Below are 14,771 nucleotides of genomic sequence, written 5' to 3'. Positions count from 1 at the left end.
ATAGAATTGTGTGTTGCATGTACCTCCAATTTTTCAGTATTATAACTGCTGTATCAGGTCTATAATTTTGAGGTGATCATTTGCTGATACTCTTTTTATGTATCATGTATTCACATTATATTGGGAATTGTGCAAGTGAAATAATAGACAAAATTTGAAAAGTGTAAAATACTACACAAATAAGGTAATGTTATAATGATAAGCATTGTTCCTTTTCTTCAGTATATGGATATTGAAGTTCTCTGGGGCCTCATAGGCCTAGCACATGTTGACCACATGTAAAAATAACTATTAGATATTTGTGCCATTAGGTAAGCTTTATCATTTGTTGTTTCCTAGAATAAATTATTAGTATAAGTTTAGCATTGGACTTTACTTGTTCACCTTCTAGCACCTCATCAGTGTTATTTTGTGTATTCATAACAAGAAGCATAACTGTTCTTTTTCTTAGATATCAGGAGTATTTGAAGCACTGAAGGATATGACTGCCCCTTTACTCCCATGGGACTGAACTCAGTACTCCTAATTATGACTCCTTGCTTTCTCTTCTCTATTCTGCTTCTCACTCTTGCAGGGCCAAGCCATATAGGGCAGGGACAAGGTTGCTCTCTAATAGTAGAAATGTCTATGTTCATCAGTAATGTGACTATTATGTTTCGCTCTTGTTGCCCAGGCTGGAGTCCAATGGCGCGATCTTGGCTCACCGCAACCTCCCCGTCCCGGGTTCAAGCGATTCTCTTGCCTCAGCCTCTGGAGTAGCTAGGATTACAGGCATGCACCACCACACCTGGCTAATTTTGTATTTTTAGTAGAGACGGAGTTTCTCCATGTTGGTCAGGCTGGTCTCGAACTCCCGACCTCAGGTGATTCACCCGCCTTGGCCTCCCAAAGTGCCAGGATTACAGGCATGAGCCACCACACCCAGCCGGGAAGTGAACTTTTTAGTGACTATTTTCACTTTGGATATCTTCTTAACATACTGTAGAATAGTCAGTGGAATACATAATAGGATAAAGTGACTCCTGGTTGGTTGGTTTGTTTTTCTCTGTGTTTCTGAGTTCAAGACCAGCCTGGACAACACAGCGAAATCTCATCTCTTAAAAAAAACAAAAAACCAATAGAACGGTGCCTTGGAATATAGTAGGTACTCAATAAGTAATGGTTGAATCTGAGTCATATTTAAGAAGCAATTTCTAAGATTGAATTTTGTAGCAACGGGATAAGAAATAGAATCCAGCCTTAGTCTCAGGAGCTTGAGCCTAATTACACCGTTTCCATGCATACTTTTCCAACTCCCATTTTAGGTTAGGAGGGGTGCACTGTAAATGCTAAGTGTTTTTGAAGCACATTGTTACCTTTTTACCCTGGTCTCCTGGAGATGCTCATATATCACCATTGCTGCTGGAGTGTCAGGTGTCTTTGCTTTTGAAGACTGTCCCTTCCTTACTATGACCACTTTTCCTTTTTTCCCCAGTGTTTCTTTTATAACCCTGTAGTGGTTTTTGGTAACCTCAAGGGGATTAGAAATGCTAATTTATATACTTATTTTATGGATGCAGTACAATAGAACTTCCATTGGGTGGCATACTTCATCAGTCTCTATTGGAATTTTTGTATGAGTCTTTATGGATTGCTATATCGAGAGTGAGGTTTTGGCTGTAGAGGACAGGTGTAAAGTACATTGACCATTCATGTGTAATTTTAATTTATTGAGAATAAAATTATTTCAAGAGAAAGAGAAACATAAGAGGTATGTGATAGTTGCTGTTGCTAATGTCATATATGTTACATAAGATCAGTAAATGATGATTGTGTCATTTCAAGTTACACTTTTCGAGGGAATCACATTGATTGGGCTGAGACTACCTTTTAATGGGGGAAAATGGAGTTACTCAAGAGTCTAGTAAAATATATAGGATTTCTGATAAAACATTAAGGTTTAATCAAGAGTTACAAAGGTCTTCTGTTATTATCAGCATAGGAAGCTGATAAGGGTCCTTGGGTCATGTAGTTCAGCTTACTAACTCCAGATAAAATAAAGCCTACAGTATCCAAGAAAACTTTTAAGTTCTAGTGAGTAGTTTAGCAGGGGCGCCACAGGTGTCACTGGAAACAGCTTTGTGAGTCCCACAAATCTAGCAAGGGGAGGAGAGGACCTGCAATAAAGAATAGGTTCCACCAGTATGTAAGCAGGTATAACCTTTTTGGGGAAGATAGCTTATTTCTGTTAAAGGAAATAATCCCTTTCTATTTGTTCATCCTACATGTATAATCGTGCCGCATAATGACATCTTGGTCAATAACAGAACACATACACAACAGTTATCCCATAAACTTACAATACTGTATTTTTACTGTACCTTTTGTATATTTAGATATATTTGATATGCAAATACTTACCATTTTGTTACAGTTGCCTATAGTATTCACTACAGTCACATGCTGTACAGGTTTATAGCCTAGGAGCAATAGGCTATTGCCTAGGTGTATAGTAGGCTATACCATCTGGGTTTGTGTAAGGATACTCTATGATCTTTGCACAATGAGGAAATTGTCTAACAATGGATTTCTCAGAGCGTATGCCCATCATTAAGTAATGCACGACTGTATTTGAGTGCCTACTTTATGAAAGGCCCTGTTCTAGGGTAGTGACAAGATCAAAGATGAAGGAGGTTTGAGTAGTCAAAGTTTGATATGTAAGTATCCCCAATATTTACATATAAAGTGCATATAGTTTTCTTTCCTTCTTTTTTTTTTTTTTTTTTGCGACAGAGTCTCGCTCTGTCACCCAGGCTGGAGTGCAGTGGCGCAATCTCGGCTCACTGCAACCTCCACCTCCCGAGTTCAAGCGATTATCCTGCCTCAGCCTCCTGAGTAGCTGGGATTACAGGCGCGTGCCACCACGCCCAGCTAATTTTTGTATTTTTAGTAGAGACAGGGTTTCACCATGTTGGTCAGGCTGGTTTCAAACTCCTGACCTCGTGATCCACCCGCCTTGGCCTCCCAAAGTGCTGGGATTACAGGTGTGAGCCGCTGCGCCTGGCTAAATACGTATAGTTCTCTTATGAGTGATACAAAATAAGATTTAAAGTGGCCGGGTGCAGTACCTCACGCCTCTTATACCAGCACTTGGGAGGCTGAGACAGGAGGGTTGCTTGAGCCCAGGAGTTCGAGACTAGCCTGGGCAACACAGTGAGACCTCTTCTCTACAGATAATAAAAAATCAGCCAGGTGTGGTGACGTGCGCCTGTGGTCCCAGCTACTCTGGAGGCTGAGGTGGGAGGATCGTTTGAGCATAGGCTGCAGTGAGCCAGCTGTGATTGCGCAACTGTGCTCTAGTCTGGGCAACAGAGCAAGACCCTGTCTCAAAAAAAAAAGAAAGATCTAAAGTAACCGTAAGCATTTGAATGAAGACAAGAATTAGTGGCTGTAATTTATTTAGATATTTAGATTTGAGTAAGCTATATGTCAAAGGCTAATTAGTTCATATTTTTAAAGGTTAACAAATTCTGAATTGCACTGTTAACAGTGGAGGGAGAGAAGAAGAGACATTTTAATGTGTCTAAAGGAATACTTGAAATAACAAACAAGGGGTAGAAATAGATGAACAATTTTGCAAATGAATAAGATTGATTCAGGGGCCAGTATTAACATTTAAAAATATGATCTGGGGAAGCAACTTCCAGAATGGAGAAATGAGGAGCATAGTGGACTCTGTCACCAATAAATAACTATTTAACTTGAAAAAATATATTTTAAAAAAATCAGTGTTTCTGGATAGTGTCCTAGGGGCACACAGCAAAGGGAGAAATATTCAAGAAATCTTCTAAATCTCAGGAAGAACAGCAAGAGTCAGTGGCATTTGAACCACAAGCTGTCCCACTCCAAGCTCTGTTTTACGAAAACTACTCAAAGGAATTCTAATCCATGTGGGTGTGGTCTAGAAGATGGGGGCTCCCTCGTCCCCTAGCTCCTTGTCTAGAGCTATGGTTTTACCTGGGAGGAGCAGGCCTCTGGCTTTTCTCATCTCCTCTCCAGTTCTGTTTTGTAGAAGCTCTATTCCAGGCAGATCCACGAAGACTGGGTCTCTCTTCTCCCAGCCTTCTCTTCCCCAACAAAGCTCTCACTTATAGGGTGGGAGCACTCACAAAGGAACAGCAAGTTAGTAATACCATGCCCCTATTGTTCCTACCCGAGCTTGCTCATAGGTCAGAAGTCTATGCTGGAAGAAGTAAGCCAAAAATTACCCCAGTACCCATTCATAAAGAAGGGATTTTACTCTGGGAGAAGTATGTTACTGTTGTTGTCTCTAGTTCTTGCACACTGTGCCAGAGATTCTGCTTAGAGAGGCAGGCCTTAAGGATGAGGAATGCCACAGCTCTACCTAAAGGAACTGACTTTATGTGGAGCAGAACATGAAGAATTCTGTGACTAAGGGGCATTGTCAAAAATAATGGAGATCTTGGTGGAGAACAATTATGAGGGCAATTATAATTCCATGACAAGTTTCAGCAAGCAAAATGTGCAAGCAATCATAAGTTTGGTAACAGAGAGAATCAGGGAAATACAGTCAAGAGCCCTCTTCGGATCATAGTCTTGGGTGTCAGAAAGGCTGTGTATAAGCACAGGGCTACACCCACTCAGAAGCAATCAGAGCAGGACCTAAGGTGGACTTAAAAGCCGTCCTCAAGCTGAACACAGATGAAACAGTAAAGAAGAGGAGCCTCACTGGCACTAGGGGTTTAAGCACAACCTCTAACCAACCACTGGCTGAACGATGTTACTCTGACCCAGGGGCACCTCCTGGGAACCAGGCTTAAAAATGAAATCACATACATCCTTGGCAATCTAGGAGACTGCGTACATGTTCAATGCTATGCTACCTCCAGGGTGATTGAAGAGGGAAAATCTAAGCTATTAGTACCTGGCTGAATGTGGGACAGAAGCATACACTTGAACTTTGGTAGTAACCTCCAAGTCTCACACACACTCAATGGAAAAGGGTAAAAATCTAACCAGCTGAAGGGACTTAAGCACAACCTTTAACTAATAAGTGGCCTGTGCCAAACCAGGTATGAACTAGGTTGCCAGGTGAAAGATTAAAATCAAGAAAAAAAATCTGAACAAGTACATCAGAGGCTGCATAATACAGGGGAAATGGACTGCATAGAGTCAGTTCAGCCAAGTCACTAAATAAACAACCAAGCAAACAACAACATCAGTGTCATAGGGAAGGGGAGATCAGTGTCCAGAATTGCTATATTATCTAAAATGTCCAGTTGTCAACAAAAATTATGAAACATGAAGAGAAACAGGGAAGTGTGACCTCTACATGGGAGCAGAGGGTGGGGAGGAACAGCAATAGAAACTGCTCTTGAAGAGATTCAGATATTGGATTTATCAGACAAATACTTCAATGCAGCTGTTGTAAATACATTCAAAGAACTAAAGGAGACCATGTCTAAAGAATTAAAGTAGAGAATATTAATAATGGACAGAACTTATAAAAAGAATCAAATGGAAATTCTGAAGGTGCAAGGTATAATAACTGATATGAAAAAAATTTTAAAGGGACTCAACAGCACATTAGAGTTGGAAGAATAAAGAATAAAAAAACTTGAAGATAGATCAGTTATAGATTATGCAATTTGAAGAACAGTGGAAAAGAAAAATGAACAGAGCTTCAGAGAAATGTGGAACGCCATGAAATGCACCAACATATGCATAATAGAAGAATAGAGAGAAAATGAAGTAGAAAAAATATTTCAAGAAATCATGGCTAAAAACTTCCCAAAAGTTGATGAAAAACATTAATGTATACATCTAGGAAGCTCAGCAAACTCAAAATAGGATAAATACGGAGATTCATTGCCAGACACATCATAGTGCAAATATTGAAAGCCAAAAGCAAAGAGAAAATGATTCATCATGTACAAGAGAATCCCAAGAAAATTAAAGTTGATGACTTCTCATGAGAAAAAAATGGGAACAAGAAGGCAGCGTGATGACGTATTCAAAGGACTGAATGAAAGACTGACAACCAAGTATCTTAAATACAATAAAATTACCTTTAGGAAATAAAGGTGAACTAAATACATTGCCAGATAAACAAAAGCTGAAGGAATTTGTTGCCAGCAGACCTGCCTTACAAGAAATACTAGAGAGATTTTTTTCGGATGAAAGCAAGCAATATCAGACAGTAATCTGAATTCACATGAAAAAGCAAAGAGTGCTTATAGAAGTAACTGTGTAGTTAATTAAAAAGCACAAAACAATAGAATATTTCTTCCTCTTTCTATTCTTAACCAATTTAAATAACATAAAGCAATATGTATTTGTATATAATTGCATATATATATTGATTTATCGTTGTGCTTATATACAAATGTAAAATATTTGACAAAAAACAGCACAAAGGAGGTGGATGGGAATAAAGTTACATTGGAGTAAGGAAATGACGCCAGATAGTAACTCAGATCTACAGTCTGAAATGACAATTAAAAAATGGAAAATAAAAAGGTTAATGAAACAAACTCTGTAAATATGTGCTTGCTCTGCTTTCTTCTCTTGGCTTCCTTGGAAGATGTAACATTGCATAAAGTAATAATTATAACAATGTATTATTAGATTCGTGAATGTTATGCTAGAAAATACATGATATAAAAAGAGGAAAAATAAAGATGGGTCAAAGGAACAAAGAAGGCGTGACACTTGTAGAAAATTAAAAAACTAAATAGTAGATGTAAATTTTACCTTATCAGTAACAGAAAATGTGACTGGATTAAGCAATCCAATCAAAAGACAGATATCAGATTTTATATATATATCTAGTTGTTGTATCCATTATTGAAAGTAGGGCATTGAAGTCTCCAACTATTATTGTTGAATTGTCTATTTCTCTCTACAGTTCTGTCTGTTTTTGCTTTGTGTATTTCTGGGGCTCTGTAGTTAGGTCCATATGTGAGTGTACTTATTACATCTTCCTGATGGACTTTATCATTATGAAAGGTCCCTCTTTATATCCAGTAACATTTTTTATTTAAAAGTCTATCTTGTCTGATATTAGTATAACCATGTTTGCATGTTGAATCTTTTTCAATCCTTTTACTTTCAACCTATCTGTATCTTTGCATCTAAAGTGTGTTTTATATATATATAATATATATATATATATAGATTTACTACAGGTATGTATATATATATATATATATATATATATATACCTAACTACAGAGCCCCAGAAATACACAAAGCAAAAACAGAATTGTAGAGAGAAATAGACAATTCAACAATAATAGTTGGAGACTTCAATGCCCTACTTTCAATAACGGATACAACAACTAGGAAGATCAACAAGGAACTAGAAGACTTGAAGAACATTCTGAACCAACCAGACCTGACATACGTACAGAAAACTTCACCCAACAACAACATAGTATGTATTCTTCTCAAATGCACGTGAAATATTCTCCAGGATAGACAGACTGTATGTTAGGTTGTAAAACAAACCTCAGTGAATTTAAAAATATTGACAATCATACAAAGGATGTTCTCCAATCGCAATATAATTAAATTAGAAATCAACAACCTAAGGAAATTTGGAAAATGCACAAATATATGGAAATTAAATGACACGTCTTAATTTCCAAAATAAATGGGTAGAAGAAAAAAAATCACATTGGAAATGTAAAAATATATTGAAAATATGAAAATTAAAACAAAACATATGGAAACTATGGGTTGAAGCTAAAGAAATACTCAGAGGGAAAATTATATTTTTAGATGCTTATATTAAAATTGAAGAAAGAAGCTGGGCATGGTGGCTCATACCTGTAATCCCAGCACTTTGGGAGGCTGAGACGGGAGGATCATTTGAGCCCAGCAGTTCAAGACCAGCCTGGGCAACATAGGAAGACCCTATCTCTACAGAAAATACAAAAATTAGCTATGCCTGTAGTTCCAGCTACTTGGAAGGCTGAGGTGGGAGGATCACTTGCTGGTATAAATGCAAAATGTTACAGCTGCTTTGGAAAACATTCCAATAGTTTCACAAAATGTTAAACAGAATGCCATATGACTCAGTAATGCCACCCCTAAGTTTATACCCAAGAAAACGGAAAACATATCTATATAAAAACTTGTATGCTAATGTTCATAGCAGCATCATTTATGGTAGCCAAAAAGTGGATGCAATTTAAATAACTATCAACTGATGAATGGATATAAAATGTGGCCTATTTATACAATGGACTATTATTTAGCTATGAAAAGGAATGAAATACTGATTATGTGCTACAACATGGATGAAACTTGAAAACATTGTGTTAAATGAAAGAAGCAAGTTAAAAATCATATGTTTTATTCCATTTAAGTGAAAGAAGCGAGTTTAAAAAAGCCATATGTTTTATTATTCCATTTATATTAAATGCCTAGAATAGGCAAATCTACAGAGACAGAAAGTAGAGTAGTGTCCCAGTGGGGGTATGGGGAGTAACTGCTGATGTGTAGGAGGTTTCTTGCGGGGTGGTGCATATTTTCAAAACTTAGATTGTGGTGATGGTTACACAACTCTGTGAGAATACTAAAATTGTTGAATTGTATACCTTAAGTGAATTTATAGATTTCTATCCCAGTAAAGATGTTGAAAAATACATCATCTGGAAGGAGTATATATACACTATTACAGGGCCGTGATTTTTGGTCCTTATTCTTGCCTATCATAGTTCCTTAAACATAGTAGGAAACATTTATGAAATGAGTGAGTAAAAAATGAAATATATTAATTTGAATGTATCATTCTCTGTCTTGGTTAGTGAAATAATACAAAACTGATAGTGGTTAATTACAGAAGCCTCTCAGAAAGCATTTTGAAGGAGCAGAAACATGGTGTATGTCAGAAAATGTAAAATACTTAAAGGAGAAAACCAAAAATACACCATGAATTGACAGACAATGGAGGAATATGACAAAGGGCAGAAAGAAAATAAGAGGAAACTGTGTAGTTGGAGAATTTCTAGTATATAAACCCATAATTAATCTCTACTCAATGAGTGAATACAAGTCTGCTATGAGAATTGATTCCTAAAAGGACTTGCCAGACTTTCTGGAGAAGTATAGAACCAATAAGTAAAATCTAGTTATTTTCCCTCATTCACATAATAGTTCTTTTTTTGGTTGCCTCTTATGTGAAAGTTTTGTTCCCTCCTCCTCATCTAGCATGGTTAATTAAGCTCCCTTCTGTGTAGGAACTTATACTTTTATGCTTTTGTAAGGTACCTAGGACACACACACACACACACACACACACAGTAGTAAGTGATGCATTTTAATAAGAGTGCTTGAAGTGCTATAGGAATTCAGAAGTAGCATTTGAGTTGGATTTATGCATGCAGTGTTGGGTAGAAGAAGGGCACTCCAGTCAAAAGGCATCCAGTTTGACTGATGTTTGTGAAGGGAGTAATGAGAGATAAAGCTGGGGCCAAATTCTGTCCCAGCTCTGATACTTACTAGCCACCTTGAGAAAGTTAACTTAACTTCTTCCTGAGCATCACCTTAAAACAGTGGAGATAATAATCCCACCTGCCTCATGTTTATTGGGAGAATTAGATGAGGCAATACATGTTAAGCACTTCTTACATGATCTGGTACAGAGTAAGTGCTCAGTAAATGTTTACTATGTTTTGGCATGGAAAAGCTTCAATAGTGAGCTAAGACATTTAAGCTTTTATGTTGTGGGGAGCAATAAATAAAGATTTTGAATAGAGGAGTAGCATAATCAAAGCAATGCTTTAGGAAGATTAGCTTGGGACAGTGATCTGGAGGTAAGAGAAGGGGAGACTGGAGACAGGAGGAAGCCATTGCAGTAGTCCAGGAAAGGTAGTGGGAGCTTGAACTTGAGTATTGATAATGTATAAACCTACCATATAAATATTAGTGACAGTTTGGTGCTGTTGTAACACAAATAGGAAACATAGGGAAAAGGAGCAGGTTTGAAGGTGAAAATGAAAGGTTGGTTTTATACATACTGAGTTTGAGATACCAGTGGGACCTCCAGGAAGAAATGTGTGACAGGCAGTTGGAAATTCAATACTGGGGGTCAGGGTTTGGGAGAATATGGGAGTTGTTGCCCAGAGATTGTAGCCAAGAGGTTGTATAAGATTACAAGGGAGAAGAAATACAGGGTCAGAAGAGAAGATGGTTAAGGACAGAACCCTTAGAGGTGGGAAAACGAAGAGAAGGCAAATAATATGACTGTAATTGCTTTTCACAAGGCTTGGTTGTTGCTATTTAGTATTATATACTTTTCCTTTGTACCTGCTAACCGATTGTTTTACTGTCTTCTTCAGTACCACAGCTGACTGGGCCATCAGTAGTAGACCTTATACATGTTCAAAGATGGATACAGTTATTCTTACATAGCTCCTAAGTCCTTTTGCTTTTACCTAAGGCTAACACGACAAAATCTATTAAGATGGCAGATCAGTTGTATTTCTGAAGAACATATGGGCACTATAAGAAACTACAGTTTGGTTTGTCTTACAGGTGTTCTCAAAAAATACAGAGAAATATGGGCAACCTTGAGGTACTATGAGGTGGCAAATCATATGTCTGATGCTTTCTCATTGAAAATTTGAAAGTTGATTTTATCTTGAAATGTCTTGGTTATCCAGAAGGAGGACAGAATAGTTGTAAGGATAAAAATGGGGTTCCCACCCTGCTGCATGATTAAAAATTGCCTATGGATTTCTCTGGTGCCAGTTGTTTCATTAGTTCTTCAACCCCTAGTGCATACAGCAGCCAAACATGGAAGATGATTTAAGGTCATCATCATGGGCTTTCCTGCACAACTCAGGGAGTGTCTGCTTGTGCTTGAGCACGGGAATTCTTTGTCACAAGGGGAAAATGACTTGAATTGGCTGATTCACTTTCTTTGTTTCTGACTAGGCCCCTGTGATTCAATTAACTTTTACAAGTGAACTATGGGCAATAGCCACAATCCAGTGGGCTGGTGAAAGAATTGTGTGGTTCTGCTGCAATATAAAAAAATGTGCATAAGTCTTTGATACGGGAAGGCATTTGTGACGCTGTAAAATTAATGAGTTGGCACTATTCTCTGCATACTCTTCTAGGCTTTTTATGGCCTTTTTATTCCATTCTTGTGTTAGGGGATTTGGGGTATGTGTTTTTTCTTTGTCTTCCCTCTTGACTTGCATCTTTAGGATACTTCTAAGTCAGGCTGGTCGCAATCTTATTTTTAGAATTCTTACCAAGGTCAACCTAGTCCTATTATATCCAGATGCTGCCCAGTCACACCTTTCAACTTCACCTCTCCATTAATACCAATCGCACTAGTGAAATGGTTGAGGTTTGTGGGTAAAGTTGTATCCCTAACCTGGACTTGTCTGTGGGTAACATCTAGAGCCAGTCTGAATATGGGAAGTTTGAGTTGGGGCTCCATAGGATCAGAAAATACTTAACTTGTACTCTGACAGCTTACAATTTAATTTCCTCTTCTTGCAGTAAGTACAAATGGATCCTAGGTGAAGAACCGGTGGAGAAACGAAGAAGGCTCCAGAATGAGATGACAACACCTTCTCTAGATTATTCCATGCCTGCTCCTTACAGAAGGGTAGAGGCACCTGTTGCCTACCCAGAAGGGGAGAACAGCCATGATAAATCGAGTTCTGAGAGAAGTACACCACCATACCTTTTCCCAGAATACCCAGAAGCAAGCAAGAATACAGGTCAGAATAGGGAGGTTTCAATTCTGTATCCAGGGGCCAAAGACCAACGCCAGGGGTCCCTGCTTCCTGAAGAATTAGAAGATCAGATGCCAAGATTGGTGGCAGAAGAATCTAACAGAGGTAGCACAACCATAAACAAAGAAGAAGTCAACAAGGGACCTTTTGTAGCTGTTGTGGGTGTTGCCAAAGGTGTTAGAGATTCAGGAGCTCCCATTCAGCTGATCCCTTTTAACAGAGAGGAGCTTGCTGAGAGACGAAAAGCAGTTGAATCCTGGAACCCAGTGCCTTATTCTGTGGCCTCTGCTGCAATCCCTGCTGCAGCCATTGGGGAGAAAGCAAGAGGCTATGAGGAGAGCGAAGGTCATAATACACCAAAGTTGAAGAACCAGAGAGAGCTGGAAGAATTGAAGAGAACCACAGAAAAATTGGAACGTGTTTTGGCTGAAAGGAATTTGTTCCAGCAAAAGGTTAGGGTAATACCTCACCACTAGGAATAAGAGACCATAGTAACCAAGGGAGCGGGACATTGGTGCCCTGATTATTTAATGTTCTGAGGCCTTTAAACAAAATACGCCCCTGAACTATTCTGTGGTGTGTTTCAGATAGAGTAACTGTAGTAGGCTTCCTGCCCATTTTAGGGTATTGAAAAGGCCCATAAGTAGAGGAATATGTATAGTGGAATCACAGGATGACCATATGAGGAACGGTTTTTGGCGTGCTCTTTTGTGGGGTCATTGAATTTCTGTTTCTTGGACTGCAGGTGGAGGAGCTGGAACAGGAGAGGAATCACTGGCAGTCTGAATTCAAGAAAGTCCAACATGAATTGGTGATCTACAGTACCCAGGAGGCGGAAGGCTTGTACTGGAGCAAGAAACACATGGGTTATCGCCAAGCTGAATTCCAGATTCTGAAAGCTGAGCTGGAAAGAACCAAAGAGGAAAAGCAAGAGTTAAAAGAGAAACTGAAGGAAACAGAGACACACCTGGAAATGCTGCAGAAGGCTCAGGTCTCCTACCGGACCCCAGAGGGAGATGACCTAGAAAGGTTAATTACTAGGGTTTAGTTATCAGCTTGTGAGTGCTAATGGGAAGCATCCCTTAGGACCCCCACTTACTGGCCGTAGACAAAGGAGGAAGCCTTAATTCACAGGCCACCAAGAATTGAGTAATTACTTCTTAGAAAGCTGCAGCCAGTCTCCCTGTGCTTGGTGGCGTTGTGCTTTCTTCTTTCTAGCTAATGAAAACATAACTGTTGAGAAATGTGGTTCCATTTTGAAGGGGCTTCATTTTATTCTGTTGGTTAATGACTTCATGTCATCTCTTCTCCTGTCCCCTCACTCCTTCATACAGGGCTTTGGCAAAGCTTACGCGGCTACGTATCCACGTCAGCTATCTCCTTACTTCTGTCCTCCCTCACTTGGAGCTTCGTGAGATCGGGTATGACTCAGAACAAGTGGATGGGATCCTGTACACGGTGCTGGAGGCAAATCACATACTGGATTGAGCACCAGACTGTATACCCTTCTCTTCTCTTATCTTCTGTCTGTTCTCTTTTCTCTCCCTCCCTCACGTCTCTCTCTCTCTCTCTCTCTCTCTCTCTTACCCTCACCTTTATGCCTTATATAGAGAATCTCTGTGTAAATCCTGGCTCATAATCAGTCTCCTTTTTATCAGTTTTGGTGTGGAGAAAGAGGCCAGTTTAAATAGGCTTTCAAGAGTCTAGGGTCAGAAAAGCAATAGTCACTAAGCTAGGTGACCTGAAAGCTTTAATTTTCATGACCTGGATATGTGGTCTATTGTATATCTTTTTCTGAAATGGTTTGTATTCATTTAGGTTAAATCAATCAGCAGATATTGGGTCCGGTATACCAGGTATTATTTTGGGGTAAGCTAACAAGTACAACTCATGTTTGCAGCCTTCGAAGATGTAACAATCTCGTTGGAAACATAAGACATACATCACATTATACACAAAAGTGTATGATATGTACAACTGAGTGGTACAGATATGACATGGAAGATCTGGGGGAGGAAGTTCAAGGAAGGCACCACACCAGAAATGGGACCTAAATTAAGGCTTAAAGAATGAGCATGGCCACACTGTCAGTGAGTGTTCTTTAGGTGGTAGGACTATGGTTGATATTTTTCTTCTTCCTATCTTCCTGCCTTTTTCAGATTTTCAATATTAAACTTGTTATTCTTACATTGGAAAAAATAAATTGTTTTTAAAAAGATCAAGTAGGCTTGGATTTGAATATCAAATGAGAGATTATGTGAAAATATAAGGTAATGTTATATTTCTAATTTATATTAAATTTAGCATTACCTCTGGAAGAAGGAAAGCATAAACAAAGGCATGGAAAAATTTGGAATGTGAAAAATGTGTTCGATAGAAGTGGTGGGTTAATATAAAGGGGACTAAGGTTATATCATGATCTGTTCGCCTGCTTTGGTATTCGCATTTTAATAAGGGATTCTTGAAAAACCTATAAGGCTCAAATTAAAAAATATATTTGTCATCAAATTAATGGGATTTCGGGTAGTTAGGGAAGTACCTTAGAGTGGAATCTGAAGTCCCTCAGAATATACCTACTTACTCTTCAGGCTAGTGCTGAGTGAGGGGTAAACCTCATACTATCAGAAATAGTAAAACTTATTCTCTTGTAAAAGGAGACATTGTATTCATTTCTTTATTGTGTTTACATAGCACATACTCTCCAAAGAGTTCAGGGTACTTTTCAAAAGACATTGAATAATGAACACATAAAAATATACCAACAGTAAAAAGTAGGAAGTAGAGGAGAAACAATCAAAGGAAGGTGAGATCAAGCAGTGGCAAAAGGATTAGCTAGTCCAGAGGAAATGTCTTGGATATTCATTCTGTTTCTCCTCCACGGAGTTACTTCAGAACACTTTTCCAAATTAATTTTAACTCCTTCGAAAGGGGGCTCATAGTACATAGCCCAAGTGAGACTGCAGGGAATGAGGGGAGGCCAAATCCAGGCTTCATCATTAGAATGAGTACTTA

The 14,771-nt window shown here is 38.6% G+C and overlaps 1 protein-coding gene across 2 annotated transcripts in view; it reads left to right on the top strand.

Moving 5' to 3' along the window:
• Positions 1 to 13,975, top strand: part of MORC4 (MORC family CW-type zinc finger 4) — a 59,591-nt gene extending 45,616 nt beyond the window's left edge. The window contains exons 15-17 of one of the 2 annotated variants that reach the window (XM_034949806.3): positions 11,521 to 12,211; positions 12,505 to 12,750; positions 13,094 to 13,975. In XM_034949806.3, the coding sequence (XP_034805697.1) occupies positions 11,521 to 12,211; positions 12,505 to 12,750; positions 13,094 to 13,174 (1,018 nt within the window). In that variant the 3' untranslated portion in view covers positions 13,175 to 13,975. Of the gene's footprint in view, positions 1 to 11,520; positions 12,212 to 12,504; positions 12,789 to 13,093 lie in introns of both variants that reach the window. The other variant, XM_034949805.3, reaches the window with a different exon arrangement.
• The last annotated feature ends 796 nt before the right edge of the window (positions 13,976 to 14,771 follow it).

Source organism: Pan paniscus, chromosome X (genome assembly GCF_029289425.2).
Source record: "Pan paniscus chromosome X, NHGRI_mPanPan1-v2.0_pri, whole genome shotgun sequence".
NCBI lineage: Eukaryota > Metazoa > Chordata > Mammalia > Primates > Hominidae > Pan > Pan paniscus.
The sequence above is the reverse complement of the archived record's forward strand: the minus strand, read 5'-3'. Positions and strand labels throughout refer to the sequence as shown.